Here is a 14,125-nt window from a genome sequence, read left to right as displayed (position 1 = left end):
CGCGCTCGTTGGCCTTGTACGAATATAGGCAACGGTAGTAAGGATGCAAGGAGATTTCTCATCCCATGTAGGCGAGATGCCATTTGCGAGATGGGGAGCAAGGTCATCAACGTCATGTCTACAGTTGCTAGCTAGCAGGAGCATTTCCGGTTCAAAACGGCCGGGTTTTTCCCTCGGCGCCACGTGCCGCCATTGCCACGCGCTTCCATTGCGTCGCCATGCCTGCCGTTTGCATCGTGCACCGTGACAGCAGCGCCGAGCCTGCGCCATACTCCGCTCTTCCGTTGACGTGCAACGAGACACAGCTCCGGTTATGCTTTTCGGTCCCGGACCTACCTGAGGCGATGGCTTTCACCAGATCGAGCCAAACCTCGCGAACAACTCGACGGATGTGGAGGATGGTTGTTGGTCGTGGTTGCGGCGCCCCAGAGCCACTGTTTGAGGTAGCAAGTAAAGCCAAGCCTTGGTCATTCTGAGTGTCGGAGCGGAAGGCTGTTTGTGACGCCGGGGGCAGAGGTCCGTCTGGCCCTTTTTGGTCGTGGTTCCCGTGTGACATATCGCCGAGAGACGTCGGGGCGTTTCTGCCCGCATCGCACACGCCCGGCAAGGCCACTCCCGCACGGCTCCTGGCTGGCATCGGGTCAGCAGCGGGACGGGGCGCGATGGTTTGACAGAGCCGCAGTAGCCGTTGTCGTTGTCGACGAGTCCCGCGGGCCGTACGCAAGACAGGCTGATGACGGCGGCATTTCCCGCCCGCTGCTATAGCTTGCCGCTACTGGTCACACACAGGCTTCGGGATTCGGCATCGGGAGACAGCACGGCCGTCTTCGACCTCGCTTCTCCCCTGATCGCGCTGCCGTCCTCGGCCAAGGCGATTACGCTCCGGGGTGTGCGACGCGACATCGGGGTTCGAGGGGACCTTGTTCTTTCGGCACTGGGTGCATGTTGCCGGGGATATACATACATAGGTGGATTCGTGTAATTGTCGGGAATGTTCGGCTAGGATGTAGCACATGTAACCGAGGGAACAGTAGCCCCTTAGGGCTACCCCCGTGCCCACTATAAATAGCTGGTGCAGCAAGAACTGATCAGTCGGTGCTTGTTAACCTTTTTCAATTTAGCTGTTCTTCTGCAGGCTTCCTGACATATAGGCGTAGGCATGTGGGCTGGGGGGGGGCTAGCGGGAGGCGTTTGGTGCATCTGTAGAATACAATAAGTGGGTCCCTGCCGGCTGCGTGCCGGTCGGGGCCCAGGCGCCTCTCGGGCTGCATTAGGCTATAAATCGGGGGGAAAGTGAGCCAATATTGAGAATTGAGGCAATTGGCCTGAGGCTCAGCGATAGTACAAAGGTCCGCGAAGCCCCCCGCCTCTAGGCCTTTTTTCTTTTTCTCTTTTTCTTCTTTTCTATAAGGCCGTTTCTCAGGTATGTAGTATCCCCTTGGCGGCGTCTTGGGGCCGGCGCTGACCCCTCTATCTCTAACGGAGCAGTAGCAGTAGCAATAGCAATAGAAGCAGTAGCAGCAGCAGTAATAGCAATAATAATAACAATAAGAATAGCAATAATGCCAAAGAGGTCGGCCACGTTGGACAAGGGGGTCAGTACGGATCTTATACGCTTTGGGGCCGCTGCTGACCTATGCTTGATAGCCTGGTGACCCTCGCCGGTAGCCGTGCGGGCCCTATTTGACTTGATCTAAAGACCTGGATTACCGTTGCCACAGCCGATAAGGTAGGGGCCGAATCTCTCCTGCCGTCGAGCAATACTAACAGGGGTCGGATAGGGACCAGGGCGGCATGTTACCTATGCGCTTTGGCAGGAAAAAACCTGCCTGCCGCTAAAGAAGACCCCTAAAAACCAGGTCTTAGTCTAGGAACTCCTAGACGCGCAGGCAGAGCTAGCCGCAGGGGGGGGGCGGTATATTACCGAGACGAGGACGGCACGGTTCGAGGGCTCATAACTGTTGTCTCTAGGTCGACGACTTATACGGTCCTCTAGCAGAGGGGCAAGCAGGCGTCGGCGTCCCGGGGGAAGGGGAGGGAGGTGGCGGTGGCGGTGGCGGACGGCTTATTTCTATAGATAAGAGACATTGCGACCCGGGAGATGCTGGACCTCGAGGAGAGGAAAGTCCAGGCGTTGGAGCGCCAGGCACGCGCCCAGGAGGATATCGCGGTGTCGTTGCGGGTGCTCTTGGCCCGGGGGAAAATAAATATATATATATGATTACCACGGCCGTTGCTTTGTAATTGTCCACCTAGAGGCAACAACTGTTAGCCGGCAAACCGCGCCGCACACGATTCGGAAACGCACCTCCCTCCCCTCGGCCAACGTCGCTTGGGCATCTAGCAGTTCCTGGACCGGGGCCCTGTTTTCCGGGGTCCGCTCCAACTGCACACACGTTTTGCCCGCAAGGGCACACGGGTAACAAGCCGCGCCGGTCCCTGCCTGTATCAGCTTCGCTATAGAGCGGGCGCGATCCGGTCTATACCTTGTTGGCTTCGGCAGCGGTGATCGGGGCCTTCCGATCGGGTCAAACAAGGCCCATAGGGCCAGGCGCGCGGCTCCCCGGGCTACCATACAAGGGTTAGCTACGGCCCTATTGCGCGCGAGACTCGTACTCACCCCTTTATCCAATATGGCGGATCTTTTGGGCATCTTCTTATTGTCGTTGTTATTGTTATTGTTATTATCGCTATTGCTGCTGCTGCTGCCGTCGCTGCCGATAGGGTCAGCATCGGCCCCGTAACGCGATAGAGGGGTCATCATATACCTAGGAAATGGCGCTACAGAGGAAAAGAAGAAAATAGGTTATTTAGTCTTAAATAGCCTCTAGCGTAATTTAATAATAATTACCACGGCCGTTGCCCATTGTCGCAGCGGTTGGCGACTCGTCCTGCAAGCGTCGATTTCAATGGCCACTGCGTGCTTGTTTCAGAGCGGTGAATGTCTGTCTATCAAGTGCAGCTTCGCGGTCAACGGCGTTGTTCGCAAGGGCCATTCGGACAAGCAACTTGGCAGATATTGCCTGTTGTGGGCCAGGGATCAATCTGCCTGCGATTAGTGGTGTTTAGCTCGAGGTTGTCATTTCGGACACTGGTCATGCAACTGCTCGAGACGATCAGTCACCACGCACATGGTAATGAAGCGTAGATAGCTAACCTTCTTGTCACCCTCGCCGTGCGCACGCAGCATCCGAGTGCCCGGGGGGTCAGAACGGGGTGGCTATTGCGCATCACTCAAAGATGACGCGCTGGATTCGACAAAAGGGCATCGTACCAGCAATTGCCACCACGGTGCACGGATGCTTGCCCGCCTTGCAGGCGCAGCATTGTGTAGAGAGCGAGTAGCAGTCCCTTCGGCAAGGGCCATGGCGGCCTTTTCCTGCGATAGCCGCCTTGACGTTACCCGGAAGGGCGGACAGTTGAATCGTCCTGCCCTCTGATCTTGGTATTGCGAAATGTCTTCGTCTTTGTTTTCGCGGCCAGGCTCGCGGCCATATAGTATGCTAGTTCTACATAGCATAGGCCCGGGCCGGTTTCCGTCCTCTCTGTTTCGGCACTCTTGCCAGCGAGCATGATGTAGTGTGACAACTCCGCCAAGGTGGTCGCTCAGGATCACACCAAGGCCGGGAATGTCGCCAGGTTTGGCGGCGGGCAGGTGGTTTGAGCATTGTCATCGCCCGCAGCGTTTGCTGACAAGCTATCGTAGTCGCCCCGGATCAGGCGAAAGTGAAAAGGGTCCATGTGGCTGTCACCACCACAATGTCAACTGTCACCTTCGTTTGCCGGTTGTTTGAATAGCTTCTCCCATTCTTCTTGCATGTCGCAAGTTTCCCTTTCTTCAGAACATTCTGCCAAATCCCAAGTGTTCAGGTGGGGAGGCTGCAACTGTTCTGGTCGGTCGATGATCTTCTTCAGATCATCTACATGAACTTTTCGCTTTGATCCTCCTTGAATTGATTCCACGACATATGTGACAGATGATAGGACCTCCCTCATTTTCGACAGGTTTCCACAACAGGGGAGGTGTATTTGTAATTTAGGGGAGCCGCGGTATAGGTACTAACATATGTAGGGCCGATAATTAGGTAATTAGCTACGAGGTAGATGGCGGCGAAGCAGGCAAATAGCTCTTCCTAGGGAGCGCGTGGGGCGGCGGCGGCAGCGGTAAGGGGAAGCAGCGCTCCCGGGGTTTCCTAGGAGCTGAAATAATGCTACGAACCAAAGGGTTCCGATAGCGGGTTGTAGGATGCTTGATTCTTCTAAGCTAGTGTTCTTCGTGGGGCCTTCATATCCCTAACAAGCTGTGGGCTGTCTTGTGGTAAGGATACCGGTCGATGAGGTCGAAGCATGGGAGGACCCATTTTGGAGGCATCTTCTGTAGTATGTCGGGTGGTATCTTGTGTTTTTGAAAAACGAAGTGCATAGCCAGCAAACTATGGGGGGTCTCTGAACCGAAAAATCTCTCGAATTCGTCGAGCTGCCAGTCGTTGTGAGTCGGCCAGTGCGTTCCATATGGGATGTTGGGCGGATTGTCCAAGTACATGATGGGGAGTGGGAGGTTAGTTGAGTAACACCATACACAACGGCAACCACCTAGGCTACTCAAAACTGAGTGAGGCGGTCCAGCAATTCTGCATCCACAAAGGACTACAACACTTCAGAGACTACCTCACAAGTTGCCCGCTTTGTCAATTTGTATCACCCTCGACGTCATCAGCGACATGGAAACCTACAGCCGCTGCTATGGCTGCAGAGAGGGGGGCAGATGCCTTGGAGGGCATCCTGGCGTTGATGAAAAAATATCTGGCTAGAGGCCAGAAGCGGGCCGCGCTTGCGGAGGGGAGGTGGAAGAGGCCCCCGGGGCCGATGTGATGGCGATTGCAGAGTTAGTTTTGGCCTAAAGGCCATCCGTCGGCGATTAGTCGATAGAATTCGAAATGTGTCGGGATACTGCGTTTTGTATCGTGTAGATATGGCATTGTAGAACCCCGTATACGGGCAAAAGGCGGTGAGATTCTGCTGTAGAGGGTAACTAGAGATCCACAATCTATTCTCAGGAGGGAAGTGAAAGTGGTGTGGCACATGCGGCAGGCCGACTGTGTGCCTTGAGCAAATCGTGGTTGACAAGTGTCGGGGAGGTAGAGTTTGTAGGCTGACCTACCTATGCGCTCTGTTACCTGAAATAGGCCGGCGAATTTGGCAGAGTTTTCTGACTAAGTTAAGATAGGATTGAGTAGCCTTTTTTATCCAGTCGAATGAGCACCTTATCACCAGGTTAAAAAAATCTAGGGTGATGTTTGTTATCGTAATACGGCTGCGATAGACATTGCGTCGTGAGCTTTCAGACGCTCCCTGACTGGATCAAGCAGGTCCGGCGGTGGTTTCGTGAGAGCACTGACTGACGATGCCATTGGGATTTCTCTTGGACTGATTGGGGCATCAGAGAGTTGTTCTTGTGCCGCGGGGTTGCGGTGAAATGCGTCGGTGAACTGCTCCAATGCTGCAGCATTGCGGATGAATGCCTCGATGAGTTGAAGCGACTGTTGCTTGTATTGGACCAACTGTTCTTCGATTATTTGGGCCCATGGACGGCTGACGTCTGTCTGGTTGATTCGACGGTTGATTAGAGTTTGTGGGCGCTGATGGTCCAGCAGTTGGAACTGGTTGAGTTTGGTAGAGGAGTGTAGTGCCTATCAGCTTTGAATTTATTCCACTGGCATGGGCCAAAAATGTGGTATGTAGGAGGGTTGGATTCTTCAGCTAATCTCGTCTAGGAACCCCACCATTCCATCCCTTTACAGCTTCCAGAAACCTGACCACATGGCTGAAAGGAATCTTTTATCTCTGTCACTGATTGATAAAAGCTTATCGTAAAGCAGGGATGCACACTGGTGTGCCGATAATGCATCTTTGCAAGGCGTCATCATCAGTTATCTGATGAATTTATCAACTATTACCAGCATAGTCATTGCCGTTGATGGAAGTTGGTAATGAGAGTAAGAAATCGATCGATATCATATAGTACGGGCACAGTGGAGGTGAGTCGTTGCCACGAACTGGGCATCCTGATGTCGCTAGTTGGAGGAGGTGGATCCACGCACGATTCCTGTTGAGCGAGGTCAATCCAGTCCTCGTCTGGGTAGGGTTAATCGTCATGAGGAGGTGGCTCTTCGAGCTCGACAAGGTCGTCAATTTTGGTTTAATTGTCTCCCATTGCCGAGGGTCGTCCAGATGGTGAATGTATGTGCGCACAGTTGACTCAATCCATTGAATCGGCATCTGTCCTCTCCAATAAATAGACGAAACCGCGTTGCCTATGTTGCTGAAGACGACCGAACGGTCCATCAAAGCCGGCATCATCTGCATCATTGTCGAGGTCGATGGGCAATTGAATGTGTTTAGTGAGCGTACTGTTGGACGGCGCCTTTAGCATAAGCTCGTGGAGATGGACCGCGTCTTCTTCAAAGCTGTCCCATCGTCTCAGCCCTTGACGTGGGACTCGAAGTGTCCTAAATCGGGCTGGAACCGGTCGCCAAGCGACTGAATACCGCAGCAGGCCCCTGTCGCTGCCGCCGTACAGTAGTCCGCCGAGTCCTTCCGTTGCTCTAAAATAGTGGATAGACCATCGGCTATATCATCAACCCGTTTCTCATAGCCTATCTTGAGTTATTACAACCAAGGCCTCTTACGCACTGTATTATTGTGAACATATCAACGGAAGCGGACTAACCATTTACCTGCCTGGCTCCCTCCGCTTCACCTACGCTGGGATGCCGGCTAAATCGGCTGGCATAGGAACTCTATACTTGCTGCTGTATTCTCAGCGCTAGCGATATGGCACCGAGACTCTGTTTGCGATGCTCTCAACTGTCGTGCGATGGTCTGTTTTGGTGGGCAGCTTATGACGCGGTGGTGGGATGCTCCGTCCAAGTTCCTGGTGAGACTATAATTAGGGTGTGCTTGTGTTGTGTTGGTGTGGGTGACTTTATGGAGGCTTTTGCCGGATCCTGCTCTGTTATCGGGCGCGATGCTTTAGGCTTCCTTTTTGAGGCTGTTTCTGGCAGGTTGTCGCGCCAGGCCTGCGTGATGGACGCGAGATATTGGGGGATTTGGTCCATGATGGCCTTGTGTGCCTCATAGGCTGTCATCCATTTTCACCGACGCCCGCTCGGGTCTCCTTCCATGAGACAATAGCTATAGCCGACGATGAGAATGGTGCACGTGGCTCCAACTTCGTCTCGCCGTGTGCCTGTGCCAGTAGCTGCTGGTCGAGTGCGTCGCGAGCAAAAAGGTCCCTTCTGAAGCTGGTATCCGTTCGTCTTTAAGAATATATCTGCAGCTAGCAGAGCAACTCTTTAATTTCTATCCTGGTAGGCGTGGTTGAGAATAGTATTCTGTGCAAGGACGCGTGCCAGACGGAAAATATCTTGCTCGCCATACCGTTTGTACTGCTGTGGCCTATATCGAGCGTTGTTGTTATTATGCGTTGTTGTGCTAGACGAGTTGTCTGCCATATACTGTAGTTAGTGTACGGAGTACTCTGTAGGAATGCAGAGGTTCGTTCTTGATTACTTCAAGGTGGCATAAAGAAGTCACAGAAAGCTTATAAAAACCTTATAGGAAAACGTACGGGCACATCCTCACAGACCCGTCCAAACCCATCAACCTTCAGGTGTGAAACAACGCACAAAAACCCCAATTCACAAGCGCAACGCAACGCGATTTGACAGACGCATCCTTCGACAGCCAGCCTGCTGCGCGGTCATCCCAGCCTTATCTTTCAGGCAGAAGCCCTCTATTTGGGTAAGTCCAGTCATATCGCGACTTCCCGTTGTCCGACGGAGCACTCCATATATGGATCGGCGTAATCATCGTTTTCGCCGCATCACCTACGCATTCAATAGCATTGGTAACAACAAAGGACCTGCAATAAAGCACCTGCATTAAAGCACCTGCATTAAAGCACCTGCATTAAAGCACCAGCGGAGCAGAGCGGTGGGAGACGCTTCCAGCTCAGGGAGTTGCCGAAGAGAGGCAGGGACGCCGGGCCTAGGTTGTTCCGGGCGCTCTCTCTCAACAACGTCCGCCCCGCAACCAATCAGGATGCAGAACAGCTGCAGGCCAGCTGGAGAGGTCGTGCGCGACTCGTCATCAAACCTGCTCCGTAACCAGCCTTGCCTTTCCTTTCCTCGACGTGAGCTTTGAGCATGGCGACGGCTGGGCCTTGTTCGTGGCCCAGGAGAAAGAACCCAGCCTGCCTGCATGCGGGCGTGCGTCCCATGCTCACCCCGGTGCAGCTGCCCTGCCCGTTGACGGCAAACGCAGGCAAGCCGGACTCTGCTTTGGCTTGGCGTCAGTCTCAGCTTCTTCCCAGATTCCCCTTCTGTGGCTGACACTTTCTCGCCTTCTGTCGGGCTAAAGATGCCAAATCACCCCCCAGGCCTATTTCCCTACCTAGGTACCTAAGGTAGGTAGTCGGTCACATCACTGTCTACTGCGTCTCTGAAGCCCCCAACGAGCGCTTAATTCCATTCCTCCGTGTCTGGCCGTTGCGACCCTCACGACAATGTGGCGCGAACATGGCCCGCTGCCGTCGTACCAAGAAGCAACCTCTGGGCCAGACTGGATCCAGCTTGTAGCTCCCTACTGCGATTTCGAGGACTGCCGCGCTCTGTGCCTGGTCAGCCGCCGCTTTTGGAACACGTTTGCCCCCCTTCTATGGCGAGACCTGCTGCGTGCTGCGCGGCTTTCCGGTCTTGACCCCGGCGATGGTGAGTGTCTACTCGTGCCACTTGTCCGCCGTGTTCAAGGTTGCGAGATCTTTACACAACCCCTAGATTTAGCGTGGTGGCGGTGTTTCGCCTTCGACCGGCTCGACAAGGTGTCTCACTTGACCCGGGCTCAAGTCCGTGTGCTTGATGCCCGGCATTTTGCCAAGACTGCCTACAGTTTTTCCTCGCTTCAGACTGACAGGACCCTGACCGAGACCTTGCGACGGGCCGTGCGTCTGTTGCCCAACGTGCATGCCATGCTTCTCGATGGTCATGCCGACGTAAATGTCCCGTTGTTAATGGGGCACGACTCGGCGGACTCGGGGCTCAGCAGTCTTTGGGTGTTGTCTGTTGCCGGCTGTTCACGTCAACTTCCCAAATCCTTCTTCACGCTGCCTCGTATTCAAACCTTGGTTTACCTCGACCTTTCTGATAATCCTGGCTCGTTGCTGCCGCTAGCTCAACCAGGGTTGTTGCCGTCATTAAGGGTCTTGAAGATTAAAGGAAGAGAACTAGACGATTGCACACTCCACCAGCTGATGCGTCGTTTCGGTCGTCAGCTGTGGAGCCTGGACGTGACGAACAATAACGTGACAGACGAGGCAATTCAGCATCTGGGAGACAGATGCTTCCCGGACAGCCAGGTGCGAAGCAGTGCTCGCAGCGAAATCGAGGGGAGAATAGTCACCCAACCTGGAGGCTCCAGCCACTACGGACGGTTCCTGCACTTTGAAGAGAGTCTTTTAAGCCCAACGTTTTCCCATCCCGAGCGCTTCTTCGTGGACTCCCCGGCCTACACGGCAAGAGCTGATGCGACGGCTCAAGCATCTCGCGGCCGCCGCTCGGATGGGGGCGCGCCGGTGGTGAAAGACGATGCTGGCGCGGCAATTTCGGCGTTGGTGGATTTGGAGAATTTGGAGCTTGGCCAACGTCGTCAGAACTGCGCCGGCTTAACTCACCTGCACTTGTCTGGCAACAACGGCATCTCCTCCACGGGCATCCAAAAGCTCTTGTACGTATCGCAGGGTCACATTGAGGGTCTCAGCTGCGACTCGGCGCCGATTCTCCCTAGAAGTGCAGACGTTTCCAAGGTGTGGCCACCCAACGCAAGTTTGAGCGGCTTCATCGGGGCGGCACATTGTTTCAGGCCGGCTCTGTCATGCAATCTCCGCGCCCTGCGACTGCATCACTCCGTCGTGACCAACATACCGACTCTCGATGCGCAAGGGCTGTCCAAGATGGAGCGGTTGCTGATTGCTGAAACCACTATCCGGGAGCGTGCAGAAGGGGCTTACCCGCAAACGTTGGTGCCCGATATGAACCCACGTTTGTCTTCGTTGACCTTGACATGTCTACCCCGACGCTCATCCGGGCCCTTGATATCAAGGCTCATACAGTTCCTCAAGCTGCTTTCCCTTCAAGAAAGGGCGATCCAGGACCTGTCGTCATTCACCGCATCGACCCGGCGAGGCCCGACCCTCCTGAAGGGTCTGAGACATTTGCGCCTAGAATTCGAACCAGACTGTATGGATGACGGCTTGTCGACATTGACGGATTGGGAGGCCGAAGAGCTGATTGAGCCCGGGGAGGGCATGTTTAGCTTTTTCGGACAGGAATGGGCAGCAGCAGGCAGGCGAGTCTTGGACACCCAGGCCTCTTTGCCGAGGCGTCCCCGTCTGAGAGCGCCAAAGTCCGGTGAAGCAGACGATGGGAATGGCGCTGTTGTCGAGGATCATCAGCTCGTGGCAGCTGACCGAGACACTGCGGAGTTCCTGACACACCATGGCAATTGGAACGGAGCTCCTTTTGTGGCGGACGTGTGGACGGGTCCTAGCAGTGCCGATGCTTCAGCGGTGCTAAAGGACTACAGACGAATGGTGCTGGAAGACAACATTAGAGACGGCATCGCACCAGCCACGCCGGCCCAAATCCAGGCCGGGGCACCCAGGAAGTCGTTTATTTACAACGTCGCATGGAGCGCCGCGGTTATGCCGGGTGAGCTGAAGCCGCCCAGTCGCGCCGAGCTGGCTGGGATGCGCGACGTCGTCGATGCGCTCAAGACGTACCGCCTGCAAGGGCGAGCCAGGTACGCCCAACAAAAGAGGCAGTCGCAAATGAGCGGGAACCGCGCACCTCTCGGCGCACCACACTATTTCTGGACTGGACGCTTGCAAGTGTCGACGTGACCATGCCCTCGGGCATTGCCTCCCCCGCTCCCCTTTCGGTCTCTTCTGGCGCCATTCCTATCCCGTCAACACTCCGATAACGCGGGCAACAGATGTCTGAGTCGTGCCGCACGTGCATCATGTAGATTTCACGGCAACGTCATGGCAAGGTTGGGCGTTTGTTGAGTGAGTTGGGTATTCAATAGCGGCTTTGGCTCCGTGCCCGCTGCAGAGTTGAAAAGGGGCGAGACAAAAGGGTCGAGTTGGAGTGTTGGGTCGTGGACGGCTCGAGGCGGGCGGCCCGAGGCAGGTCGCCAGCCGTAGCGAACGACGAACGACGAAAGGGCCTGGCCCGGGCTCTATGGGGCAGGCGTGCTAAAGTCGGCGACGGTCATCTGAAATGGACGATGACGGGTCCGTGAAGCCACGCCAATGTGCAACGTGCGCGAGTACATAGCAGAGTTTTGGCCGCTGGCCGTGCTTGTTGGATGCCGGTGTGGTGTGCGCTTCTATGTACTCCGTAAAATGAAAGTGCGCTGGAAAACAGTTGACGAGTACGTACGGAGTACGAGGGTTTGTTCAGATTCGATGATCCCGGCACGGCCTGCGGAGTAAGCCCCTATAGAGTATATATATGTTTGACAAAAGTACGGATACGCAACATGCAGCCATGCACTCCGGCGCCAGCCATTTGGGGTTTAGTGTTAAGAAGTCTTGCGTGCGAGATGAAACACGTCTGGCCAGGCGCGTTGATGACGTCGACCTGATTAGCGCCTCAGGCTCCACTAATAGCCGGGCCCACCCGTCTCGACCATCGAATCAGCTCGACTGGGCCAACAACTCGAAACGCAACCCCAATCTATCAAAGTGCCGAGTCTAAACAGAAAGGAGCTTGCGTGGCCGGGATCCAGGGGGACGACAAAAAGGTGAGAAGAGGTGGGGAAGGGGGGAAGGGGGGAAGGGGGGAATGGGATGGGCAGCGCATGGCTCGGCGGACAGTGATAAGGGCGCTGATTCTCTCAACTGTGAGGTTGTGGTGCCGTTCAAAAGACCAAACAAAGCGCGATTTGCAGAACCCGACAATACAATACGCCCCAGCCAAAGCTTGGCAGCCTCAGCTACCATGCTAACCCGCCACAGCAGCGCCGCCCTGGCTGCCGGATTGATGCTCAGTGAGGACTCGATCCCGGACCCTTCCTTTTCGTGAGCCCCGGACCCGAAACATTGCTCGGCGACCTGTGCTGACGGGATGCGAAACAACAAAAAAAGTGCCGGTATTTGCCCAGCCCGCCTCTCGCTGCCCCGTGTCCGGCCAGACCTGTTTCCAATGGGGTGCGGCCCCGGCGGCGGCGGCGGCGGCGGCGGCCGGCTCCAACAGCGTGTATTTCCAGATCCGCGCCCCGACGTCGTACCAGTGGGTTGGCCTGGGTATCGGGTCCCAGATGGCCGGGGCGGACATGTTTGTCGTCTACGCTGACGGCAGGGGCAACGTGACGCTGAGCACCAGGCAGGGCCGGGGCCACGTCGCGCCCACGTACGCGGCGAAACAGGGCGTAGAGCTCCTCGAGGGCTCGGGCGTGCTTGACGGCACCATGGTGGCCAATGTGCGCTGCCGGAACTGCTCGGGCCTCGGGGCCGGCGGGTCCAGCCAGTGGCTTTCTGCGTGGAAGGACGGCCGCTCGCTCGACTCGGCCAGTCCCTCGGCCCAGATAGCCTATCACGACGGCCACGAGCAGTTTAGCGTCGACTTGGCCGCGGCGGCGCTCCCGTCCGATGCCAATCCCTTTGTGAGCGGCGGCGGCGGAATCGCAGGAACGGGGGGCTCGGCATCAAGACCGGGCGCCGTTGTTGTCGCCAATGGCAACCCCAATGAAGCGCTGCTCCATGCGCACGGCGTCATCATGACGCTCGTGTTTCTGCTAGGGTTCCCCGTTGGGTCGCTGCTCATGCCGTGGCTGGGCAGCTGGATCTTGCACATGAGCTGGCAGCTCGTGGTGTTTGCCCTCATGTGGGCGGGATTCGGGACCGGCTACGTCCTCGCCAGCCGCACGGGCTTGGTGAGTCTCCTTTGCCTCATTCCTCCTTGCGTTGTATTTTTGCACCCCTCCCCCCCCTCCCCCCCCCCCCCCGAGACCAACGCTGACCCCGGGTGCTCTGGCAGTTCTTCAAGCAGGCCCATACGCGGCTCGGCATCATCCTGTGCTGCCTGGTCGGTCTGCAGCCCGTCCTGGGCTGGCTTCACCACCGGCACTACGTCGCGCATCAGAGGCGCGGAGCCGTCAGCCACGCTCACGTGTGGTACGGCAGAGCCATCATCGTCCTCGGCGTCGTCAATGGCGCGCTGGGCCTGCGGCTAGCCGGCAGCCGCATGCCGTTTGTTGTGGCCTACTACACCGTTCTCGGTGCTGTTGCCGCCCTCTACCTGGCGACTGTTGCCTTTCGCGCTCTCGGGGGGAGAAGGGGCGGCGCGCCGCAGAGTCCAAGTGCGACGGGCTCGTCGACAAAGGGCGTCAAATAGCAGCGGGCCTTTCGTCTTTGGTCGGCAGACTTTGCCATCGTTTTCCGACAGAGTGTGCTGCTGTTTTTTTTAACCCTTGCCGAAGCAGGAAAAGCGTTGGCAGGGCGTATATCCTTCCCGGCTCTCGTAGCATGGGTACATGGACTGGATTCTGCAGGTTTGTATGGAGTGTGTCATCTCGTTGTTCTGCGCTGCGTCTTTCCAGCTGCTAAATAGGAGTTGGTTGTTCAGTGTGGTGTCTTTTTGCGGCTGCGGAATGCATGCTCGATGCCGAGCCTCACCATGTAAACAGCTCCTGTCAAAGCTATGAAACGTGCCACCGCGTCTGTATCTGATACGGTTGATGTTGCTGTCACTAGAGAATGTCGTGTGCTTGGCAGTAAATACTCGTTACTCGTCCCGTTACGGCGTCCCATTCCTTACGAGCAGAACCTCGCTGCCCTTTATCCGAGTATCAATAACTGCGATACCGGGACCATTATTCAGCGAGAGAGTCTTCTCCGTTGGTCTCAAGATGGAACAAAGATGGCCCGCGCAGACAAGTCCAAATCAAGCCTTCAATTAGATAGCGCCATACAAACTCGGACTCTGGCACTACCCAGCAACAATAGAAAGCGAAAATCGCAAGCCGGATAGGATCTTGGGGACCAGAATTCAAATACCATTGCTGG

At 55.9% G+C, this 14,125-nt stretch overlaps 3 protein-coding genes across 3 annotated transcripts; 2 read left to right on the top strand and 1 right to left on the bottom strand.

Annotated features, from left to right (window-relative positions):
* Nucleotides 1-151: 151 nt before the first annotated feature.
* On the bottom strand, nt 152-903 carry UV8b_05265 (uncharacterized protein; the record flags this gene model as incomplete). The annotated part of the gene is made up of 2 exons (XM_043142763.1): nt 152-626; nt 788-903. 2 exons carry the CDS (start codon nt 901-903, stop codon nt 152-154), a joined length of 591 nt encoding a protein of 196 aa, XP_042998697.1.
* A 7,663-nt stretch (nt 904-8,566) lies between these two features.
* On the top strand, nt 8,567-10,957 carry UV8b_05264 (uncharacterized protein; the record flags this gene model as incomplete). The annotated part of the gene is made up of 2 exons (XM_043142762.1): nt 8,567-8,771; nt 8,838-10,957. The coding sequence occupies 2 exons, from the start codon at nt 8,567-8,569 to the stop codon at nt 10,955-10,957; spliced, it is 2,325 nt and encodes a 774-aa protein (XP_042998696.1).
* A 1,102-nt stretch (nt 10,958-12,059) lies between these two features.
* On the top strand, nt 12,060-13,454 carry UV8b_05263 (uncharacterized protein; the record flags this gene model as incomplete). Its single annotated transcript, XM_043142761.1, has 3 exons — nt 12,060-12,108; nt 12,206-12,993; nt 13,098-13,454. 3 exons carry the CDS (start codon nt 12,060-12,062, stop codon nt 13,452-13,454), a joined length of 1,194 nt encoding a protein of 397 aa, XP_042998695.1.
* Between the last annotated feature and the right edge of the window lie 671 nt (nt 13,455-14,125).

This window comes from Ustilaginoidea virens, chromosome 4 (genome assembly GCF_000687475.1).
Source record: "Ustilaginoidea virens chromosome 4, complete sequence".
NCBI classification, from domain to species: Eukaryota; Fungi; Ascomycota; class Sordariomycetes; order Hypocreales; family Clavicipitaceae; genus Ustilaginoidea; species Ustilaginoidea virens.
This window is presented reverse-complemented; position numbering and strand designations above follow the sequence as displayed.